This window comes from Babylonia areolata, chromosome 23, assembly GCF_041734735.1.
Source record: "Babylonia areolata isolate BAREFJ2019XMU chromosome 23, ASM4173473v1, whole genome shotgun sequence".
Taxonomy (NCBI): Eukaryota; Metazoa; Mollusca; class Gastropoda; order Neogastropoda; family Buccinidae; genus Babylonia; species Babylonia areolata.
Genome location: NC_134898.1, coordinates 49,434,186 through 49,445,938, shown reverse-complemented (window position 1 = coordinate 49,445,938; position 11,753 = coordinate 49,434,186). Strand labels below are relative to the sequence as shown.

The 11,753-nt window shown below is 42.5% G+C and overlaps 1 protein-coding gene across 1 annotated transcript in view; it reads right to left on the bottom strand.

Moving 5' to 3' along the window:
• The window catches only part of LOC143297703 (uncharacterized), a 20,514-nt gene extending 9,514 nt beyond the window's left edge, over window positions 1–11,000 (bottom strand). Inside the window, exon 1 of the mRNA XM_076610125.1 lies at window positions 10,787–11,000. Coding sequence (XP_076466240.1) covers window positions 10,787–11,000 — 214 coding nt within the window. The remainder of the gene's footprint in view (window positions 1–10,786) is intronic.
• Window positions 11,001–11,753: the final 753 nt, after the last annotated feature.

Here is an 11,753-nt window from a genome sequence, read left to right as displayed (position 1 = left end):
ACAGCCCCTACCCCCACGTTTTTGTTTTTGTTTTGTTTTGTTTTTTTCCCGTCTAATATCACTTCAAGTGGAAAGACGTTAAACTGAAGACAGCAACACACACACACACACACACACACACACGTACTTCAGTCACCAAATACCTTTCCCGAAAGCCTCTTTTTTTGTCATGGTGACGGTCAGTCACACACTGGTCGTCAGATTATCCATAATTCAGCAAGCATCCTAGTGGTGCTGGGTGTGTGTTTTGGGATTGTTTTTGTTGTTGTTTTTTTTTGGGGGGTTTGTTTGTTTGTTCTGTTGTTTGTTTATAGTTTTTATTCTGCCATTCTGCGCAGGTTGGCTGTTCCGCTGACTTTTGTTGGTGTTGTTTGTTTGTTGTTTTGTTTTGTTGTTGGTGTTGTTTTTGTTGTTTTTGTGGGTTTTTTGTTTGTTTTCTACGTTTGTTGGGAATATTGCTACACGCTTTTTTTTTTTTTTAGATAGCTTGTCCGGTTTTTTGTTTCAGCTGACTGACAGCTTGCGTTGGCGTTGATGACTCTATCCAGTTACGGATGAAGAAACGACTGTGTTCGTCATGAATATTGTGTTGGATGGGGACTGTTGTGCTGGTTGTCTTTCTGTGTCCTTTTGTTCGTCCTGGCTGCTGTCTTTGTCTGTCTGTCTGTCTGTCTGGCTGGCTGGCTGGCTGTCTCTTGGGGTTGTTCTCTGTTGACGTAGATTTCGATGCCCGTGTGTGTGTGTGTGTGTGTGTGTGTGTGTGCGTGCGTGCGTGCGTGTGTGTGTGTGCGTGCGTGTGTGTGCGTGCGTGCGTGCGTCCGCGGGTGTGGGTGTGTGTGCGTGTGTGTGTGTGTGTGTGTGTGTGTGTGTCTGAGAGAGAATGTGTGTGTGTATGTCTGAGAAAAAATGTATGTGTGTGTGTGTGTGTGTGTGTGTGTGCGCGCGCGCGTGCAGGAGTATGTGTGAGAGAGAAGGAAGGGAATGAGCGAAGGAAAAAGATGGATATTGACAATGACTCTGACACTGACACTGACATATGTTATTGTCCAGTCAGCAGTTAAGCTCTGAAGACAAAGGTGAATTTCCGTGATAACATATAGTGTTCATTACCCATAGACCTCACACAAACCATCTCGCGCAAGCAAAACACACACACACACACACACACACACACAATACGCGCGAACTTCACTCACCGAATACTCTTCCTCTCAGCCTCTTTTTGTCATGGTGACAGTCAGTCACACACTGGTCGTCAGATTATCCATAATTCAGCAAGCATCCTCGTGGTGTTGGGTGTTTTTTTCGGGTTTCGTTTGTTTGTTCTGTAGTTTGTTTACAGTTTTTTAGGCTGCCAGCCTGAGCATGTTGGCTTTTCCCCACTTTTTAAAATGTTTATAGACCTATTGCGTTTCGTGTGTTTTGTGTGTGTGTGTGTGTGTGTGTTGTTTGTTGTTGTTGTTGTTGTTGTTGTTGTTTGTTTGTTTGTTTTTTATTCTTTTTTTTTTTTTTAGATAGCTTGTCCGGTTGTTTCAGCTGACTGACAGCTTGCGTTGGCGTTGATGACTCTGTCCAGTTACGGATGAAGAAACGACTGTGTTCGTCATGAATATTGTGTTGGATGGGGACTGTTGTGCTGGTTGTCTTTCTGTGTCCTTTTGTTCGTCCTGGCTGCTGTCTTTGTCTGTCTGTCTGTCTGTCTGTCTGTCTGTCTGGCTGTCTGTCTCTTGGGGTTCTCTGTTGATGTCGATATCGATACACGTATGTGTGGGGGGCTTGGGGGGGGGGTTTGTTTTTGTGTGTGTGTGTGTTTGTGTGTCTGAGAGAGAATGTGTATGTGTATGTCTGAGAAAGAATGCGCGCGTGTGTGTGTGTGTGTGTGCGCGAGCGCGCAGGTGTGTGTGTGAGGGAGAAGGAGAGAGAGAGAGAGAGAATGTGAGTGCGAGAGGGACAGAAGGAAGGGAGAGAGTGAAAGAGAAAGATGGAGACTGACATTGACACTGACACTGACATTTGTTAGTGTCCATTCAGAATCTAAGCCCTGAAGACAAGGGAGTAATACTTTTCATTCCATGACAACATGTACAGTCTTCAGTACCCTTAGACATCACATAAACCATCTAGCGCAAACAAAACATACACGCGCGCGTACAATAGTCGTGTCCCCAAGACCATCAGAACAGCAGAGGAGGCAACTGCTGTCCCGACGATCTGGGCTAGATGTTGATAAAAGTGGCGAGGGGTGTCTAACCCGAGTACCACCATCCCCACTCCCCAATCCACGGCCACTCCAGCTTCAGGGAAGTCGGCGCTGGGATGATGCCAAGATGTCAACTGGACCCCCTGCCAATAAACCCAGCCCACTCGCCACCCCCCCCCCCCCAACCCCCATACCCCCACCTCCCTTCCCCCCACCCCCAAGGCTGCAGCACTAAGAGCCAGTGCAACATCAACAACAACGACAACAACAACAACAACAACGACAACGACAACAACAACAAAAAGAGCACGAATGACTTACCATCGACCAGCGTCACCGTTGCAGCGCTATAAAATTTCCCGTCTAATACACCATTCTTTCTGAACTCCATGCTTTTTCCACCCCCCCCCCCCCTCCCCCCACCCTCCACCCCCCCTCCACCCCCCACCGCTCGTCCCCCCCCCAACCCCCCACCCTCCACCCCCCACCGCTCGTCCCCCCCTCCACCCCCCACCCTCCACCCCCCACCGCTCGTCCCCCCACCCCCAACCCCCAACCTCCACCCCCCCCACCCTCCACCCCCCACCGCTCGTCCCCCCACCCCCAACCCCCAACCTCCACCCCCCCCACCCTCTACCCCCCACCGCTCGTCCCCCCCCCCTAACCCCTCACCCTCCACCCCCCACCGCTCGTCCCCCACCCCCTAACCCCCAACCTCCACCCCCCACCGCTGGTCCCCCCTAACCCCCAACCTCCACCCCCCCCCCCCCCCGCTCGTCCCCCCACCCCCACCCCCTCACCCTCCACCCCCCTCCCTTCACCTTCTTTTCTTTCTCTCTGTCAGCAGTCTGTGAATGCGTCTGTCTGTGTGAACGCCCACCTCGCTCCCCACGGGCTTCAAAGCATTCAGGCGGATTAAAACAGACAGGGGACACAAGTCACGCCATGCATGCCAGCCAAAGGGATTTCACGGCACATTATTCTCCCCTGAACACATGAATAAACAAACACAAACTGTTAAGAAAGTCTTTTAGGTTTATAGACGGTTCTTTTTCCTTTTCTTTTTCTTCTGTTTTTTTTTTTTTTTTTTTTTTTCTTTCTTTTTTTCTTTCTTTTTTTTTCTTCTTCTTCTTCTTTTTTTTCTTTCTGTTTTAGGGGGGTGGTGGTATACTGTCGGCAAAGTAAAATCTACAGACGGACTTGCTTTTTAGTCAGCAAAGTCATCGATTTGCTTTTGGCTGTCTGGAGGACGTGTCTAGTATACATGAATAATATACAGGCGTGCGCGAGTGTGCGTGTGTAAATACACACACACACACACACACACACACACACACACACACACACACACACACACACACACACAACGATAATGGTAACGGAAACAATAACGTGTTCGATCGTTTGATGAGCGAAGTAGAATAATCAGGCATGCTTCTTAGTTCCAGCCCTCAGGGCAAAAGAAAGGAACAGATGAATCCAAAGCAAAACAAAAAAGAAGAGATGAAAAAAGCAGTGTATACTCATGCACATACCTAACAAATGCATGTACACATACACTGCATGCATAATAAATAAGTGAAGAACATGCAGACAGACAAACAGACAGACATAGACATAAACAAACACATACACACATTGATGGCAAGAACTCTCAGACTCATCTGTAAAGTTGTGTACACATTGTAGAATTACACTGCTCACAAACATGTCCGTGAGATTTGCACGGTATCTTTTTTGTTTGTTTATTTGTTTGTTTTCTTCAAAACATTATGGCTTGTGTGCACATTTACAAAGACAATGTGACATTCTACAAAAAGCCACCCAAGTAAATGAGGCTAGAATTGAAAGGACCGATTCTCCTTTTATCTTTTTGTATTACGAAAATTATATATATATATATATCTTATTATTATTATTATTATTATTATTATTTTGTATTATCAGGGGTGTCACCTGGAGCGAAAATATCTTTCTGTGGTGTGATACGAAACGGTGAAAAGTAACAGCTTTTGAAAAGAAAAAAAAAAGATTTGATGACAGTTGGAAGGGATACTGGATAACAACGACAAAATTAGTCAGACACAGGAGGGTGATAATGTGTTTGATGTGACTTGCTGAAACTGGACACAACGTGATGTCTAGCGTGATGTGACTCTTGTTGAGGATCATTGTATTTGGGCTGTACAGATTTGTGATGTCCGGTTTGATGTGATTCTGGATGAGGACCATTGTATTTGGGCTGTACAGATTTGTGATGTCCGGTTTGATGTGATTCTGGATGAGGATCATTGTATTTGGGCTGTACAGATTTGTGATGTCTAACTTGATGTGACTCTTGATGAGGACCATTGTATTTGGGCTGTACAGGTTTGTGATGTCTAACTTGATGTGACTCTTGATGAGGACCATTGTATTTGGGCTGTACAGGTTTGTGATGTCTAACTTGATGTGACTCTTGATGAGGACCATTGTATTTGGGCTGTACAGGTTTGTGATGTCCAGTTTGATGTGATTCTGGATGAGAATCATTGTATTTGGGCTGTACAGATTTGTAATGTCTAACTTGATGTGATTCTTGATGAGGATCATTGTATTTGGGCTGTACAGATTTGTGATGTCCGGTTTGATGTGACTCTTGATGAGGATCATTGTATTTGGGCTGTACAGATTTGTGATGTCCGGTTTGATGTGATTCTGGATGAGGACCATTGTATTTGGGCTGTACAGATTTGTGATGTCCGGTTTGATGTGATTCTGGATGAGGACCATTGTATTTGGGCTGTACAGATTTGTGATGTCCGGTTTGATGTGATTCTAGATGAGGACCATTGTATTTGGGCTGTACAGATTTGTGATGTCCGGTTTGATGTGATTCTGGATGAGGACCATTGTATTTGGGCTGTACAGATTTGTGATGTCCAGTTTGATGTGATTCTGGATGAGAATCATTGTATTTGGGCTGTACAGATTTGTGATGTCCGGTTTGATGTGACTCTTGATGAGGATGATTGTATTTGGGCTGTACAGATTTGTGATGTCCGGTTTGATGTGACTCTTAATGAGGATGATTGTATTTGGGCTGTACAGATTTGTGATGTCCGGTTTGATGTGACTCTTGATGAGGACCATTGTATTTGGGCTGTACAGATTTGTGATGTCCGGTTTGATGTGATTCTGGATGAGGACCATTGTATTTGGGCTGTACAGATTTGTGATGTCCGGTTTGATGTGATTCTGGATGAGGACCATTGTATTTGGGCTGTACAGATTTGTGATGTCCGGTTTGATGTGATTCTAGATGAGGACCATTGTATTTGGGCTGTACAGATTTGTAATGTCCGGTTTGATGTGATTCTGGATGAGGACCATTGTATTTGGGCTGTACAGATTTGTGATGTCCAGTTTGATGTGATTCTGGATGAGAATCATTGTATTTGGGCTGTACAGATTTGTGATGTCTAACTTGATGTGATTCTGGATGAGAATCATTGTATTTGGGCTGTACAGATTTGTGATGTCCGGTTTGATGTGACTCTTAATGAGGATGATTGTATTTGGGCTGTACAGATTTGTGATGTCCGGTTTGATGTGACTCTTAATGAGGATGATTGTATTTGGGCTGTACAGATTTGTGATGTCCGGTTTGATGTGACTCTTAATGAGGATGATTGTATTTGGGCTGTACAGATTTGTGATGTCCGGTTTGATGTGACTCTTGATGAGGATGATTGTATTTGGGCTGTACAGATTTGTGATGTCCGGTTTGATGTGATTCTGGATGAGGACCATTGTATTTGGGCTGTACAGATTTGTGATGTCCGGTTTGATGTGATTCTGGATGAGGACCATTGTATTTGGGCTGTACGGATTTGTGATGTCTAACTTGATGTGACTCTTGATGAGGATCATTGCATTTGGGCTTTACAGATTGGTGATGTTTAGCTTGATGTGATTCTGGATGAGGATCATTGTATTTGGGCTTTACAGATTTGTGATGTCCGGTTTGATGTGATTCTGGATGAGAATCATTGTATTTGGGCTGTACAGATTTGTGATGTCCGGTTTGATGTTATTCTGGATGAGGATCATTGTATTTGGGCTGTACGGATTTGTGATGTCTAACTTGATGTGACTCTTGATGAGGACCATTGTATTTGGGCTGTACAGATTTGTGATGTCCAGTTTGATGTGATTCTGGATGAGGACCATTGTATTTGGGCTGTACAGATTTGTGATGTCCGGTTTGATGTGATTCTGGATGAGGACCATTGTATTTGGGCTGTACAGATTTGTGATGTCCGGTTTGATGTGATTCTGGATGAGGACCATTGTATTTGGGCTGTACAGATTTGTGATGTCCGGTTTGATGTGATTCTGGATGAGGACCATTGTATTTGGGCTGTACAGATTTGTGATGTCCGGTTTGATGTGATTCTGGATGAGGACCATTGTATTTGGGCTGTACAGATTTGTGATGTCTAACTTGATGTGATTCTGGATGAGAATCATTGTATTTGGGCTGTACAGATTTGTGATGTCCGGTTTGATGTGACTCTTAATGAGGATGATTGTATTTGGGCTGTACAGATTTGTGATGTCCGGTTTGATGTGACTCTTAATGAGGATGATTGTATTTGGGCTGTACAGATTTGTGATGTCCGGTTTGATGTGACTCTTAATGAGGATGATTGTATTTGGGCTGTACAGATTTGTGATGTCCGGTTTGATGTGACTCTTGATGAGGATCATTGTATTTGGGCTGTACAGATTTGTGATGTCCGGTTTGATGTGACTCTTAATGAGGATGATTGTATTTGGGCTTTACAGATTTGTGATGTCCGGTTTGATGTGACTCTTGATGAGGACCATTGTATTTGGGCTGTACAGATTTGTGATGTCCGGTTTGATGTGACTCTTGATGAGGACCATTGTATTTGGGCTGTACGGATTTGTGATGTCTAACTTGATGTGACTCTTGATGAGGATCATTGCATTTGGGCTTTACAGATTTGTGATGTTTAGCTTGATGTGATTCTGGATGAGGATCATTGTATTTGGGCTTTACAGATTTGTGATGTCCGGCTTGATGTGATTCTGGATGAGAATCATTGTATTTGGGCTGTACAGATTTGTGATGTCCGGTTTGATGTTATTCTGGATGAGGATCATTGTATTTGGGCTGTACGGATTTGTGATGTCTAACTTGATGTGACTCTTGATGAGGACCATTGTATTTGGGCTGTACAGATTTGTGATGTCCAGTTTGATGTGATTCTGGATGAGGACCATTGTATTTGGGCTGTACAGATTTGTGATGTCCGGTTTGATGTGATTCTGGATGAGGATCATTGTATTTGGGCTGTACAGATTTGTGATGTCCGGTTTGATGTGATTCTGGATGAGGATCATTGTATTTGGGCTGTACAGATTTGTGATGTCCGGTTTGATGTGATTCTGGATGAGGACCATTGTATTTGGGCTGTACAGATTTGTGAACTGCGACGGGGTATGAAGTGTATGTGTGTGTGTGTGTGTGTGTGTGTGTGTGTGTGTGTGTGTGTGAATCAGTTACAATATTCCTATTTCTGTTTCAGAAGTCTGTACTATTCTCTCAACATATATCTAGAGTTTCAGACAGAAACAGTTCTTAGAAAACTGAAATAAGAATCTTTGGTGGGATCTCTCTCTCTTCCAGTAAAGAAAGGCACAACCCCCCGCCCCTCCTACCCGGATCAATTTCCACAAGAAACCTGACACGCAGACTAAGAATTAATGCATGGTTATGCAGATTTTTGAAACCGTCACCACTATGTGTTTGTGGTGAGACCATTGACCCTTCCACATTTTTTGCTCGAATGTTCAGACACACATCCACATTTCAAACTCCTTCATGATATGATTACATCCTTTAATCTTCCATTTACCATGTTCATCGTTTTTCACCCTAGCAAAGAAAATGGTTGGTCTCTGGCAAAAACTGCAGCTGACTTAATCAAAACCCATCCAATTGGTCGGTTTTTGACTCACTTGTGTAAACAAAGTGAGTCTATGTTTTAAACCGGTTGTCTGTGTGTGTGTGTGTCTGTGTGTCTGTGTCTGTGTCTGTGTGTCTGTGTGTTCGTGGTAAACTTTAACATTGACATTTTCTCTGCAAATACTTTGTCAGTTGACACCAAATTAGGCGTAAAAATAGGAAAAATTCAGTTCTTTCCAGTCATCTTGTTTAAAACAATATTGCACCTCTGGGATGGGCACAAAAAGTAAAAAATGAAGCCTAATTATATGCAAACTACATTTACTGTTATATTTATATTTTTTTTGTATTCTCTAAACTTGGCACTTTGATCTGATATTCGACCCAAAAACAGTCATTATTATCATTTTTTGTTCAAACAGGAACTTCTTTTGCTAAGCATGGAAGTTTTATTAATTTTGCAAACGTTTTGGTGCAGATAGTAAAAAAGGGAAATTACTCTGTAATTAATGCTAGGGGACTTAATTTGCTTTAAACTGATCTTTCTCATCTTAAACATTACATTTTGAAATTATACTCAGTACATAAAAAGCTTGGATTTTTTTAAGTGTATCACAAGTGAGTCTTGAAGGCCTTGCCTCTCTTGTTCTAATTTGTTTCACCCTTTTTTTTTCTTTCTTTTTTAATGTATTATATGCTGCAGAGTTTACCCCATGTATTGTTTAATCCAAATTAGTGTTTCGTTTTGGGTGATAGCGTCAGATTTACTTGAAGAGCAAAATTCTCATTATTCTAATTAGTGGAACTCTTCGACTCTAACATGTAATATGTCGTCTTGATTACATTATGAAACCTTAATCTAATGACTGCATACTGTATGTGTGCGGTGAAGTACACTACTTTTTTGTCTTCTTAGTTTTGTTCTCTCTCTTCTCTCTCTTTTATGTTAATTTATTCATTTCTTCTTCTTCTTTGTTAAATATTGTGTGTGTGTGTGTGTGTGTGTGTGTGTGTGTGTGTGTGTGTGTGTGTGTGTGTGAAGGTATGCTAGTGCATAAGTGTGGGTGTGGGAGAGTGAAAGAGAGAGAGACAGTGTGTGTGTGTGTGTGTGTGTGTGTGTGTGTGTACATGTATGTATATATATACATACACCAATGATACAAGTTCAACAAACGCAGCCTAAGTATATCTTCTTGAAACTGCCAGGGATCGTGCCATTTTCATAAGAGGAAAGACGTTTTACAGTATCAAAGAAACACAAGGCATTCAATACATTTCTTATAAGATTCCCATTTCATTTTAAATGATGGAGAGACAGATCACAACAGATTCGTGTTGTGAATGTATTTTTTAGTCCAATGATAAGATTCGAACCCGTGACCCTCAGACTGAAAGTCCAACGCTTTAACCACTCGGCTATTGCGCCCGCCCTTTTCAGAAAAGAAAAGAAAAATCATAGGCTTCGTGTTGGCTTGTGAACTGATTGACGGAATATAGACACGAGTAAATGAAATACAGAAAAAAAAGAATTATTGTCAAAATATGAGAAGTTTCTATTCTTAAGAAATTTGTGTCAGTTTCTGTTAGTTTGTTGTTGTTTTTAACCACGTAAAACAAGCAGGGAGATTACCACTGCAGCCGAATATTGCTGAACCAATTTCTATCCACCTACTGGTAGAAGATGTGTAAATATCATCTGTTTGTGTTTTAGATGTAGCTGTGATTCGTGTCAGTTTAGTAATGAGCGGAGTAAGGTTGAATGATTTATAAGTTAAGTTTCGTCCAAGATTTGTTTGACTTGGCAATCAAATATGCATTTTCCATCATTAACGTAAACGTACCAATTCAGTTAGCATGTTCTTTTATGTTATATATCGAGTGACCCAAAAAAAAAGTGAACCGCTTTTTGACAAGTATTTTCTCGGTGATAGAGAAACCGAATTCATTGAACATTTTCACACAGTAACCTTAGGGTATCATCAACAAGTCTGCAAAACATCTAAAAGTTCGGACGCAAATTATGCGAATATTGTCAAATTCAAAACAGCATGTCCAAAAATCCAATATCAGAGCTGCGCAATGTGACCATCATCATGTTCATACCAGCTGCCAGGTGTTGGCACCTGTCAATCAGTGTCAGTCTAAAAATAGCCTGTCAAGTCTTGATTTTTTTTATTGTCGTCTGTATCCAAAATCAGTTCTGTCCAAAGTTTCAGTCTGGAAGGACCAGCCATGCTTTTGAGTGAAAGTGATAAGGTTACCATTGAAACCTGTTTCAAGGAGAAAGGCTGGGGTGGAAGAAGGATCATAAAGGAATTTCCAGGCAAGGGGGTGGAGTCATGTCACTTTAAACAGACTTATCGCTAAAATACACACGGGTACGTTTGCAAAGGATGGACATGTACTCATATGTAGATGCATGGACGCAAGCACACACACACACACACACACACACACACACACACACACACACACACACACACACACACATGTACATATGCGTGCCCCGTGTTTCACAAACCTTGAGGTTTATCATTGGTAATAAAATCAAAATCATTCTATACTTTTTTTTCTTAAATGTATGTTATTGACACACACAGAGACCCTACCTGCAGCAGCCAGGACAAACAAGGCCCACAACCCACGCAGCCACAGGTAGCGTGACGACACGACACGGCCCAGCCCGTGCATGGAAGTGTCCTGTGTGAAGTCGCTCAGCAACCCCCTCAGGCCCTGACCCCCCTCCTCTGACTTGCCCCCTGGGGAACTTTTCTGCTGCTCCTGGGAGGAGGACATGGAGGAGGTGGTGTCGAATTTGTCCATGGTGTCTCTGTCTCTGCCTTCTCTCTGTCTGTCTCTGTCTCGCTGATTCTGGATGGGTGTCTTTCTGCTGAAAGAAGAGAGAGGTAGATGGAAAGAGAGCGACGGGGACAGAGACACAGGCACACACACACATAGAGCGAGTGGGTGAGACAGAGAGAGAGGGGGGGGGGGTGTACAGGGAATAAGGTGAGACCAAGAAACGGGCAATATCGTGTATGATTACACAAAGTAACTCAGTTCTCACAATGCTTTATTCACATCATTCAAGCCAAAACCCTTATGATGGAGTATGTGAATATTATATGATGAAAACAACATATTACAACAAAAGCGAAAATACAATATAAAGGGGAAATGCAGTGTAGCCTACGTTACGAAACGTAATGCAGACAACACAATTTTCTTATGACGAAGTGTGGTTTCTCGGAATTTGAAAGCTTTATGTAAACACAAAGAAAGGTTCTGAACAGTTTCAGAGTAGGGTGAAGATATTGATAAGTTCAATTCAAACAGAGATGGTAGTCTATAATATTCAAACTTTATGATTCTTTTTCTCGAGTGTTACTTAAAGCTGTACAACAGAGAACAAAGTGCATCTCATTTTCTTTCGAGTCTTTTCATTATGGACAATGTTATTACATGTTCTATACTTATTACCGCTAACTTAATAGTGTGTGTGTGTGTGTGTGTGTGTGTGTGTGTGTGTGTGTGTGTGTGTGTGTGTGTGTGTGTGTGTGTGTGTACATGTACACA